The sequence below is a fragment of the Phodopus roborovskii genome, unplaced genomic scaffold (genome assembly GCF_943737965.1).
Source record: "Phodopus roborovskii unplaced genomic scaffold, PHOROB, whole genome shotgun sequence".
Classification (NCBI taxonomy): domain Eukaryota; kingdom Metazoa; phylum Chordata; class Mammalia; order Rodentia; family Cricetidae; genus Phodopus; species Phodopus roborovskii.
In genome coordinates, this window is record NW_026126459.1 from 7,501,610 (window position 1) to 7,514,732 (window position 13,123).

Genomic DNA, 13,123 nt, shown 5'->3' on the forward strand with positions numbered 1-13,123 from the left:
CAGAGCAGAGCACTCAGCCCTGTGTCCTCACATACCGGCCAGAGGCCCTGTGGTCAGGGAGCAGATGAGAAGAGCAAGCTGGGCAGGGGCCCGGCTGCCTGGGGATAAAACAGGCACAGAGCTCACAGGCAATGGGAATAAGCACAGGGCTCCCTGTGGGCTGGGGTTTGGATAGAGCTGTCCCCACTACTGAACTTCCTGTGGGCTGTTAGTGTTTGATGGTCCACACGGGTGTTCGGAAAGTGGACAGCTGCGGAGAAAAGGGGGTAACACGCCAGCAGCTCTCCTTCCCCACACCAGTAATGGAGCCCTCTGGGAAAACCCACCCTGAGGTCTGCCAGTCACATTCATAACACGGGTGTGATGGGTGCCAGAGTCGCCCAATGTCCAGTTTACAATGAGTCATTACAAAGGCTCTTGTGAAATGACAACATAGGCAACAGGGTCTGCTGTGCTGTCTGTTATATTTAGAAGTCTACAAATTGGATCTTTTAAGAAAGATTCACAAAATATTCATCTGAAATCATATTTTTGGTTCATCAAATTTCAAATATATTTTACTGTGCTGAACAATATATTCTGGTGCTGTCTAAAACACAGCCAAACGACTTTATCGGTTTACATCTATCCTGTAACTTTTGGAACATCAAGGTCAAGATAAAAAATATTAACAAAACCACCCAATTACAGTCGCCATTTCCCCAATCTGAGTTGGGTCCTGAAGCCATGTCACATGGCTGCCTCACTCAGCTGGGGCTTGCGCACTTATTTCCAGGTGCACTTGAGAGCCTCAGCTTGCCCTGCAACACCTGTTCCCAAGTTGCAATGAACTCCCTTGGCATCGTGGAAGCTCAGGTTTGTTAAAAGAACTGACTGGGGAACAATTTTAAGTGTAGAGAATGTACAAAATAATTTACAAAGTGACAGATGGCTTTAAGTGTTGTCTGAAATCTCTTGGCTGTGTGGAGGCACACATGAAGCAGTCTGCAGCGAGAGGCCGGGCACTGCTGGTCTTGTTTTTGTTGTTCACTGCTTTGCAGTGTGCTGTGGCTTTATTTCTCTGTCCCATCCAGCACCAGCCAGCTCTGGCAGCCCTGAGCCCACAGTTCATGGAGATGCTGCTGCTGCTGCTTAAACCCCAGGTGAAGGCTCCCAGGTCAGGGAGAGATGGGAGGAGCCAGCAGCTCAGGTTCCCAGCTCTGGGAACAAAGATTCCACAAAGATAAAGCAAGGATATGCTTGACTGACACAAGGAGCTAACCTAAATCAGAAACGAAAGCAAATCTCCACTATAGAGAAATGGGGATGCCTCAGAGGAAATACAAAAAAATCAGGAGTGTGCAGGTGCCTTGCCAACTAGTAGAACCTGCCTGCCTGCACAGCAGCCGAGGCTTCGGTGCAGCCAAATGTGGTCCCAGGTCCATCTGAAGTGGAGTTTGACCAGGTTGGACACAGCCTGACACCAGGATTAAGAGCCATAGCGATCCTAGAGAGAACCAGACCAACATTTATTCCAATACACTGCAACATGCCGCTGCTGTTGACGGGCATCCCGTTCTTAGTACTGGCCAGTCTCTGCATGAAGAGCAGATTGAGTGTCGACAGCACTGCTTCAGCGTCTCTATGGCCAGGAGGGTGAGTAGGGTTTGGAAACCTGCCTGGGATTACACCGTATGTGATTGCCCAAGGGTCGAAAGGCAGGGGCCAGGGCCAGGGCCATGTCCTGAGCTGTCCAGGGAGTACCTGTGATGGGAAGCACTGAGGGATTGTCTGAAGTCCAAAACCTAGGTTTTAGTCCCTGCACATCTTACAGAGGTTTCGTCTCTGCCTCTGCTCCTTCACTTAGAAGATGGGATATGAGTGGGAGTACTCTAAAAATAGGACAGTCACCCACAAAACAGGGATACTGCTTGCTAGGAGGACTTGGGCCAGGAGGACCCGATTAAGGAGAGCCCCAAGCCTCTGCAGCCTTAGGCTTTCTCCATGGAGGGCTTCACATTTTCATCAAGGCCATAGCAGGGTCTGTCTGCAGACTAAGAGCCTCCATGGATCCATAAGGGGCAATGTCAAATCAGTCTACTCCTCAGGGCCATGTTTCACCCTAATAGGATGCTTCGAAAGTGACTTCACATAAGCAAGAAGATTCCAGAAGCAAGCAGTTCACATACTCTGAGAAGGCCTCATTGTCATAACAATGCCTCATTGAATATTAAATGAACTAAGTTCTAACACAGAAAGACAAATATTTCTATAGATACATAAAAGCATGTATATGTATACAGTGTAAGAAAGAGGCAAAACTGTCTAGGGGACTAAGAGGACCAACTTGAGGGGGCAGGAGTAAAGGATAGAGGTATGGAGGAAATATGCATCAAGTCAATTCTATACATTATGGAAATGCCCTAAGGTAACCCAGGATCAGAGTATACACTAATAAAAATAAAATTCAAAACGAGATCAAAGCACAGTGCAATGCTCAACATGTGGAACAAGCAAATTAGATATGCATGCTTTTACCCCACAGAAAACTGCCTCTGGAGAATTGTAGTTCCAGAGAGCCTCTCAGAACATGCCACTGAGAAAAGGAGAACAGGCAGCCACACCGCTATAGAGTTCCCCCTTCATTTAAAAAGATACCCAGCCACTGGCAGTGGTGGCTCACATCTTTAATCCCAGGTCTTGGGAGGCAGAGGCAGGTGAATCTCTGAGTAGTTCCAGGCTAGTCTAGTCTACACAGTCAATGCCAGGACAGCCAGGACTACATAGTTTAGAACTAAAACAAAACACAGCACAACACTATAAGTAAGGGTAATCCCAGAACAGGGAGACGGTGGATGGTTTTCATCTTAAGAGTTCTCTCTTCTATGGGGCTGGGAGATGACTCTGTAGTTTATAGCATTTGTCGCTCTTGCAGGAGGCCTGGGTTCAATTCCTAGCACCCACATGGCAGCTCATAACCTTCTGTAACTACAATTCTGAGGATGCGGCCCTTCTGTGGGCCCAGGTGTGCATACACACACACACACACACACACACACACACACACACACACACACGCAGGCAAAAACATTTATACCTATAAAATATTTTTTTTTCAAAAGGAATTCTCCATTCTAAACTCAGAACTGGGGAATTATATGAATCCCAGTAAGAACTTAGAAAATTCTGTCCAGAGGCAGGGTCTCAGCTTAGGCAGGCAGCCCCAGTGGCTGAGATGATAGGCAATATTACAATAGACTTTGCAGCTGCAGGCTTTCATGATGTCTGGGCTAGTCTGCAGCACAACTTCCAGGGCACAGCTACAGACCAGTCCCCTGGGAGCTCCAGCACAGCTTACTCACCTGAATGGACGTCATGACTCCATTGGCAAAGACAGAGAGTTTTCCAGCAACAGATCGCACGCCTTGCTTAAACTGTGCCATGTCTGGGGCATTGGGCAGCACATTGGAGAGGTTGTAGTTTCCTGCACACAGAGAGATGGCCATGCAATGGGGCAGGGCCTGGTGGGAAGAACTGGCCCCATCACAGTTCCTTCAGCCACCACAGCAAGGTGGACACAGCACTCTGTACAGTGGTTCTCAGGGAGCAAACTGGAATTAGACATATTATGGGCAGCACTGGCCATGGGGACTGGGAGTACTGGAGAGGGCTCCTATGCTGGGCATCGGGGCATGCTCTTGTTCATTCATTCTCCATATATCCGATCATTCATTCAAAAACCCGTGACAAGGACTTTACCAAATGCCAATGGCAGAGAAGAGAAGATGGGTCTCACTGCAGTCAGGTCATCAGGTGCCTCACCTCTAACATTTCTGTGTGTTCTGGGGATCTGTAATTCCAGCACTTGAAGGGTGGAATTCCCCAGAGCAAGCTGCTGGTTAGACTAGTCCAATCTGTGAGCTCTGGGTTCAACTAAGAGACCCTGCCTCATAGAATACAGTGGAGAGTGCACACCTGCACACTCAGTGCGTGCACACACAGAGGCATGCACACACACACACATATATGCTAAAAAAACATCAAGGAATAAGCTGGGCACTAAGCTTTTTTCTAACATGGCTGTCACCTCCCTCTACCCTGCCATCTGGGGTCCTAAGCACACCATCCCTTCTCAGATGGCCCATTCCACATATTCACTGGCCCTGCTCATAGAAGTGGCCCTACTGTGACAGGGTAGCTTTGGCACTCACACATGTTTCTCACACACTCCTCAACCTTCTCTAGCAGGAATCAGCCTGAGTACCACTCACAGAATGTCTAGTCACACTTCATCAAAGATCTATTTCACAGAAGGCTCAGGGACCACCCAGATCACCTGATCGGACACATGGGGGTGATATCACTGAATGAGGCAGCAGAATTGCTTCTAGCACTGCCTCTGCCTGGGCTCTTTGCTGAGTCCATCAGTGGCTGCAGGTGTCCCGGGGGAGTGGTGGTGGGGTCTCAGATGGACAGCCACAACCATCCCAACTGTTGGGCATTTCACAAAGGCCCCCTGAGTTGTTCCAGTCCCAGTGTCAGTTCAGTGAAACTTTGTTTTGTTGTGGGGCAGGAGGCAAGCTTGAGCCAGTCAGAGCTCTGTAACAATGTGAAGGACAGAAGGGTGTGTTTGCTTCAAAGAGCTCTTTTCTTCTCTCTCTCTCTCTCTATGTGTGTGTGTGTGCGTGTGTGTGTGTGTATGTGTGTTTTAAACAAACAATGCTTCAGAGTAAATGTTAAAAAAGTATGTGGATATTTCAACAACCTGGGTCTTGAGACGGGCTCTGACTCGATGAGCCAGCACTGGCCAGGTAGGAGCATTGCTGGGAGACCTCAGGGGAGGCTGAGTGCCTTTGTGCCAAGGGTGTGTCACATCACAACAGGAAGCCAGCCTCACAAAAGGCCAGGATGTGAAGGTTGGATGTGAAAAAGTAGCAGACTACTGGCTAGAGCCTTCCGGATAATCATAGCCCCTGCACCTGCAGTCAGGAAGAATGGGCATGGGAGCCATGGCCCTGCCTAGTCCTGTCAGACAGCAGACTTGCAAGGCTGGCCCACCTGTCTTTGAACACAGTTGCCTACCTGTCAGCCACTGTGCCAGCACATGCCAGCCTAGAGTGGCTTTCCCCACTTAAAGCCAATAAGCTGGCAGGGCCATTGTATCTGAGGGCCATAATGACTACACATGCCTGAACTTGCACACATTAGGTTCCAGGCAGTTGAGACATTCTCTGTGTGTGACTGCCGGGATGGTCACCCCACACAAACACTCAGGCCTTCTGTAGGCCAAAGCCAGTCAGGTTGTGAAGAAAACACTGTACACCAGGGTGTAGAGCTCTCTTCCTACAGCACTGGCTCTTGAGACCTCTTCCTCTTGCTTCTTTTCCTGAAATGACCTCAGAGGCTGCTGCCATTTCATGCTCTCCCTGTGGCCTGGTGCAGGCCTTCTGGGACAGGGAGTGCACAGGTAAACGCATAAAGCATATAAAGCATAGTCTGCTCTGGGCCTCACACGGTTAGACTCCAGCCCTGGGATGATCAGACACCTCATGCAAGGTTTAGAGGCGCAGCAGAGACTGGCACTTCCTCTCCACCTGCCCATTTTCTAAGCTGTGTTCCCTACAGAGTCACTCACTCCATAGTGCCTCTGTGTGTCCTGAGACGCTGAGGGGACTCCTGGGTGGAGGGCCCTGCCTGGCTGGTATCTTACACAGTGTCTCAGGGCCAGCTACTCCACAGATGGGAGATGGAAGCTAATCATGCCATGACCCCAGCTAGTGAGTGGCTGGCATCTCCCAGGAGCCCCGTGCCTCCTGTATGAACAATGTTCTGGGTACTAAATTACCAGGTGACAAGGGTGCTGGGGCATAAACTTCATGCCTTGAGACCCTCGCTGCTCACATAGGGGCAAGGGTGTGGGTGCTGGGGTATGGAATCTTGGGAAGGGAAAGTCCTATGGAGACGCATGTGCCAGGGATCCCCATGAGCCTCTCACCTGCTGCCTGTTTCCTCTGCTCATCGAAAAGATCTGCAGAGCTTATGGATGAGCTGGTAGAGAGCCTCTCCAGCCGTGCCCGGGTCTCAAACTAGACAGAAAAAGGCAAAGTTAGACTCCAAGAACTGCTGAAGAGAGACTGGGATGGGTTTGCTCCCCTGTGCTCTCCACCTCCTCTGTCACCCCAGTAAGGCCCTGCAGATGGAAGAAAGAGCGTGTTCTGAAATGACATCGGTCACTCCCAGATGGGCAGGGCAGTGTCCCACATCATTGCCAATGTGGTCAGTATGAGGGGCAGCCAGAGTTCAGGTACTACTCTCAGCCACTCCAGGAAATCCCTCAGTGCTTGGCACATCACTTGAAGGCCTTCACATCTGTATGTGTCCATGCATATGTGCATGGTGCATGAGTGCGTGCGTGCGTGCGTGCGTGCGTGCGTGTGTGTGTGTGTGTGTGTGTGTGTGTGTGTGTGTAGTACTGGGGATAGAACCTAGGGACCTGAGTATGCCAGGCAAGCGCTCTTCCAAGAGCTGCATTCCAGCCCATTAACAAATTTAAAGGTAAGCCAAGTTGAAGAGCTAGAGGTTCCCTCTGGCAATGAGGCCTCTGCTAGGAGACCAATCAGCACCTCTGGGAATGACTCCTCAGAGTTCTATCCCCACCAGCCCCTCTGCACCAGAGGGAAGTGGTCTCAGCCCCAGCTTAGCCAGACTCCTGGATGAATGTGTTCATTTCTGAGGCAGGGGACAGCTGGCTAATGAAACATCCACCTACAAACATTTCCAGGCTTCATTTAACTATGTTAAACTCATCAAAAGCAAATGATGCTACATAAAAACCTAAATTTACTTAAAAGCTACTGACTGAGGGCCACTCTCCCCAGAGAGGCAAAGAGCAATGAGACTGGATCGCTGACCCCACAGCTACCCAGGGTGCTCAGACAGCCCTGGGCTGTTGTCCTGGCTCCAGGGCTATTATCTGGGAGTATCTGGTCAGATCCCTTCTCCCTTAGTAGCCCATCCTCTCATGATCCCACAGCTAAGCTTCTTTCCTGATTCTCAGGGTTCCTGGAGTCGCTCTCTGTGCCCTTACATCTGCTTGTGCTTGTCTTCCAAAGTACATGTCTGAGGAAATGGCCTTGACATTGCCAAACTTCTTTTGGGCTTCATCAGTATTGCCAATGGGCTCATAGTCTGGCTTCCGGCGAGCACTTGACCTATAGTGAAAAACATCTGGAGTTGGTCATAGCACGGGTGGTAAAGCAAAGTCAGTTCACACTCCACTTCCGTGGAGTCTCCCATTCAGCTTTGTTAAACAACACTGCCCACACTGTGGGTGTGTGGGTGTGCGTGACACGTGTAAAGCTCCTTGGTGTGGACAATAAATGAAATGATGGGCTCCTGTTTTAACTGTAGAGGAGTTAACAGAACTGTGAAGAGGAGGCCACCTCAGCCTGAATGGCTGAAGTCAGGGGACAGTGGGGTTCAGAGTTCAGAGGCAAGGCCAGTTACTGGATGACCAGTCCACATGGTACCTTCCCACATAGGAAGACTGAAAAAAAAAATAAGAAAAGCAGGGGCTGGGGACTGAGGACACAGCAAGGGACTTGGGAGCACCAAGACGTCCTGTGCCTTGTTCTTAGTGGTCATTACCTGACTGTGTGTTAGTCAAAATGATGAGGACTGTGCCAGGCATAAGCAAGAGACAGAAGAATCTCAGGTTTGAGGCTGTTGTGAGTAACTCAGTGAAACAGAGTCTCAAAATAAGACAGCGTTAAATTCAGAAGGGCACATGCATGGTTCAGTGCAGTGTGCTTACAAGTGTGCTTCAGGCACTGGGTTTAATCCTTGGCACCACACTCCCACCCCATAGACAGCACCCACACTCATATACATGTGCACACTGCCCACATATCCCTAGAACCACATACACACACATGTATACACATCTACACACAGACAGCACTCACCACCCCACCTCAACCCCCCCCCCCAGAGACCAAACTGCAGATAGTCTTCTAATGGGGTAAGGTGCCTCATTCATGAGCCAGGTCACCCTGACCCATGGACTGAGATCCCCAGGGAATCAGCGCTCACACCTGCTTTCTAACAGCCACAGGCTGTTTCTGGCATGCGCCCCCAGTGCACAGCCGCTTCCTAAAGCAACACAGGACACTCGTGACACAGACATCACCCACTGGCCCTAGAACACATGCACCTGTCTCCTCAGCCTGCAGCTCCTACCTGTCTGAGGAGCCTGTGCTTTTCAGGGCAGGCTCAGGGTCTCTGCTGCTGTCCTTCCAGTAGGAATCGGCACTGTCATCCCAGCTAGAAAAGGAACTACCTCGTAACTCCATGGGGTCATCAAAGTACCTGCTGGAACAGGAGAAACAGTGACCAGGGAGTCTTATGGATGCTTTCTCCTTTTGGGGCCTTTCTGGGATTGGGACCCTGACTTCCCTGCTCAGTCATTTCTGAGATGAAGGGTAGCCATGACACTAGATGTGGCCAATGGACATTAGCTGACATGAGGTGTCTGTTTCCAAGGTCTCCCCCGAAACTGTGTTCCAGCTGACCTGGCTCTCTGAGGGCTTCAGGAAGAGGTGGGCCCTTCCCTTAGGCTGCTGAGGCTGCCGCCCCCTTGGACAGCTGTGACGCTCTAAGGTAGAGCCCAGAGGCTGGTTGGCTCCTCAGAAGCGCATGGTATGGACAGTGTCAGCACTAGATGGGGAGGGGCTGGGACACTTAGATCCTTCTCAACAATGGAGCCCGGTGTTTTGGAGATCACCACTCCAAGACATGAACATTCTTCATCTATATGAGTCAAAACCTTATCTGGACTGAAGGGGCATCAGGGTGCTTTTAAATTGCAAAAGATGACACCTGCATAGGTGCCCAGAGCAGTCCACACATGGGGGTCTTCCCAACTCTCCACTCACTCACAAGAGCTTCTCTATGCTCTGGCACCCTATAGGGGATACCCAGTCACTCACAGGCAACACTCTATACCAGCCAGCCTGTGCAGCCATCAGTCCCACACTAGGACTCAGCAGCTCTCCCTATCACTAACCTTCATCCAGAGTGGGCTTTGATTTCTGGTTCCTATTTCTCCATGAGCTTTTCCTTCATGTTGGCCCTCATACTGCACCTTCCTCCCCTCTGAACACATCCCTGCAGGTCCCTGGGAAAGCCTTTAATAGCACACGGTCTTCTCGTCAGTCACATCCCCACCAAAGGCCATTTGGACTCCATGGGGCTCAGCAAACAGTTCAGTTTCATTATTCTGAATGCAGTATTATAATAATGCATCATTTATAGTCTGGAAATAATGGAATTTACTATTAAAATGTCATGCAAGGATATGTCCCCCTTGCTTAATAGAAACGGCACTCTTCCATAATTCATAACATGCAAGTTCTAATGGCTAATGAATAATTTGGAAGCAGTAAAAGCACTCTGTGGCACTGACATGCTGGCTTTCAGAGTATGTTCACCTCACCTCTGGTGCCAAAGCACCTAATGCAATCCTGCTCTGTCACTGTAGTCCTCAAGTGAACTAGAAGGATGTTTCTGTCCCTAAATGACCTGCAGGCCACCATCTACAGGGCTCTACATCTAAACACCATTTGCCCCAAAATTGGTCCCTGGCACAGAGGCCTCTGGGGCTGACCCTTCTGAACCAAGGAGAGAGAGGTTCCTGGAGGCTCCATGGCACATATAAAGGCTGACCCTGACCGTAGACAGTGCTATGTTATGGGGCCCTGCATGCAAAGTCAGCCCAGTTCCTATCCACTCTAGGTCACCATCCACATGGCATCAAAGCTCCTCTGCTCTACGTCTAAACACCATTTGCCCCCAGATTTCAGAGAACAGTCATGGCTTTCATGAATAAATACATACACAAATCCTAATTTATACTGGACTCTTCTAGCAGTTTTCAGAAGCCAATGTTCCAATACAGAAGCCACTGAAGGTATGGACATGCTTCGGCCCTTGCCTCGGAGACAGTCTCTGCCTCTCTCCACTCCTCACAGTACAGAAACATCTCGTTTGCCTCTGGCTTTAAGCCTTAGCTGCTGACTGACTGTATCAACAAATGTTTTTCTAGTTGTAAACCCTGCCCCTTACACTGTGTCCCCCAGCCTTTGGTCCTACTCATAGACTCGCACCAGCCAGAGCTTTCAAACTGTAATGGGTACTGATCTGTAATGGCTCTTAAAGCCAACCCCTAATGCAGCCATGGCCTTGGCCAGGCTCAGACCACCTGGAGCTGGAGGTGAAGTATGACTCCTCTGGGTCCTCCTGGTACTTCCTCCTTGGCTTTGCCAGTGTCGGTGACTCCTGTTCAATGGTCTGCATGTCTGAAGTCACGGAATGGGAGATGCCACTTGAGAGGACAGAATAAAACAGGAAATATTACATCACTGGCTTTCTAAAGGCTCTGTCTGACCAAACAAAGGAATGCTTTAAGCCATACTCTGAACAAACACAAGCTGATCAAGAGGGCTGGGAAACCCAATGAGAGCTTTGGAAGCTAGCTGTCATTCTGAGGGCAAGACTAGGAAGAAGACAGCCATGTGGTGTGCCCAAGGCATCCACTCCAGTGCAATTTCATGGAGACTCAGACCCATTTCCTTCTTTCCAAGAAACACACACACACACACACACACACACACACACACACACACACCTGTCTCATATAGTCCAGATCTTTCTGGATCTGGATTGAGCTTCTGAATGCTAAGATTAGAGACACACACCACTATACTTACCTTTACCCTGATTATTTTGTATTTGTTGTTTGTTTTGAGATAGACAGGGACTCCTCTAGCTCAGAATGACCTTGAGTGAACCCCAAACCTTGGATTCAATGGTGCTGGGGATCCAACCCAGGGCTCTGTGCATACTCTACTCAGGAAGCTCAGTATACTAAATACCAAAGCAAAGCCAAACAACCAGGAAGGGAAGAGCACCAAGGAAATGGTCTGAGGTTGAAATGAACCTCTAGACCCCTTCATCATGAGGAGACTGCACTGGGCTGAGCCGGCCAAGCGGACCCCACCTCCTGGAGCTTCCAAAGCCCATGCCCAGCCTTTCAGCTTCCACCTTCTTCTGGCCACTCAGGTTCATTTTTTCATCTTTCTTCGTGTGAATTTCAAGATCCTTGTAGGCCAATCGCAATGAGGAAACGCTGGAGAAAAGCAGAGGCTAATTAGTTCAGCTTTAAAACTACAATCCTAGGTTAAAATCATAGGCAGACCGGAGCCATGGAGTTCCTCCTTCAGCTTCAGGGGTCTCTCTGTCCTCTAGTTAGCACTCTTGGCAGAGTGATGCCATCAAGTCTTTCTCAAATACAAGCTCAGGACTTCCTGGCCGTTCTTCCCATTGTCTAGTATGGTGGCGAGTACCTCAGTTACTTCCTACACAGGAGCCTCCCTCTGACTGACATCTGATTACACTTTCCCAGAACATATCAGCCTATGAGGTTAGTAAACATGTCTGTGTCATTTAAGAGGTGAATATGACCACTCCAGGCGATCTGATGCCCTCTTCTGACCTCTGCAGGCACCTGCACAAACATGCAAACTCCCACATGCAGAGACACCATACATGCAATTAATTTGTTAATTTAAAAAGATGATTATATATCTAAAATTGATTTTGCAAAGATAATAATCATTAGTATTTTGAATAATTTCCTATGGTGTCCTTTATGTATTGGGATACTGAGAACATTTTAAATGAGCAGTCCACTACCTACCAGCCACTGTCTCTAGCTTTAAAACCACTTTGTTATCAGGTGTATATATGTTGTGTGTGGGATGGGTGACATGTATATGGAATGTATGTGTGTGAAGGTCAGAGGACAACTTATGGAGTCAGCTCTCTCCTCCCACCATGGGTTCCTGAGATTGAACTAAGGTCATCTGCTGAGGCACCCCATGAGTCCCAGCTATACCCCAATTTCTATTTCTAATGTGTACACGTCATTGGGCCTGGACAGTGTATGCACATTCCCCATGCTCCCAGGTACCCACCCACAAGCACAAGTTGTACATAAGCTCATATAGAAAGCTGTGCCCAGGAGCAGGAATGGGGGTTTGCATCAAAAATGGACACTCAGTGCATTGAGATGTGACACGCCTGCCCTCACCACGGAGCCATAGATATGGCAGGAAATATACCAGAGACATTCTACTCCTGTTTTTGCTCTTTCCTTCTTATAACAAGACACGGGGATTTCTTGGGTCAGCTCTGACCTGGCAGGTGTCTTTTTCTTTAACTTTCTTACTATTATCTTCCTTAGTAAACCAAAAGTGAAACATCAGGTAGGTTTGTTTGTTTGTTTTTCTTATTTTGGTTTTTCTTCTTTTTCTTTTTTCTTTCTTTATTTATTATTTTTGTTTTTCAAGACAGGGTTTCTTGGTGTATCCCTGAAACTTACTCTTTAGACCAGGCTGGCCTCAACCACTTGCCCCTGCCTCTTGAAAGCTGGGATTAAAGGCGTGTGCCACCACTGCCCGGTTTCTTTAAAAGTCACTACCTGATCAAACTGCAGCAGCAGGTTCTCTGGAGAAAACAGAAGGACTAGGAAGACCACAGGAGGACTCCCTTAGGACTCTAAACAAGGACTGTCCTTGTTCACAAGCATGTGCTCTCCTCTCCTCGAAGGCTGGGCTGTAGGGTGCTCAGAAGCCAACAGCATAGCCTGAACAGATGAGGCATAGCCTGCATGGATGAGGCACCACAAAGGCCCTTAGCTTCACAGTGTTACAGTGCAGGACATGCTGACACTCCCTACTGATTCCTGAACTGTAACCATTCACAATCGATAGGAACATCAGCTTCCAGGATACAACCCTCACTTCCCCTGGTGAAAACACAATGTCCCAGAGAAAGGCAACCAAGTTGCCAAACTGGGTCCCTAAGTAAATCTTTCTTTCCCTCCCTACCATGCACCTCTGCACCGAAGCTTTCTTTCTGCATGCCTGGCAAAGGCTCTACCCACATGGTGTGGGATATTTCTATACTGTGTGAAGATGTGGTGCTGTAATTGGTGTGACAAAAAGCTGATCAACCAATAGCTAGGCAGGAGAGCATAGGTAGGACTTCCTGGCAGAGAGAAACTCTGAGAAGACAAATTCACCAG

At 48.9% G+C, this 13,123-nt stretch overlaps 1 protein-coding gene across 2 annotated transcripts in view; it reads right to left on the reverse strand.

The window, feature by feature from the left end:
- Positions 1–445: 445 nt before the first annotated feature.
- Positions 446–13,123, reverse strand: part of Arfgap3 (ADP ribosylation factor GTPase activating protein 3) — a 41,586-nt gene continuing 28,908 nt past the window's right edge. The window contains exons 10-16 of one of the 2 annotated variants that reach the window (XM_051189502.1): positions 11,036–11,164; positions 10,238–10,360; positions 8,218–8,346; positions 7,067–7,190; positions 5,975–6,065; positions 3,342–3,463; positions 446–1,486 (exon numbers count right to left, since the gene is read on the reverse strand). In XM_051189502.1, coding sequence (XP_051045459.1) covers positions 1,469–1,486; positions 3,342–3,463; positions 5,975–6,065; positions 7,067–7,190; positions 8,218–8,346; positions 10,238–10,360; positions 11,036–11,164 — 736 coding nt within the window. In that variant the 3' untranslated portion in view covers positions 446–1,468. Of the gene's footprint in view, positions 1,487–3,341; positions 3,464–5,974; positions 6,066–7,066; positions 7,191–8,217; positions 8,350–10,237; positions 10,361–11,035; positions 11,165–13,123 lie in introns of both variants that reach the window. The other variant, XM_051189501.1, reaches the window with a different exon arrangement.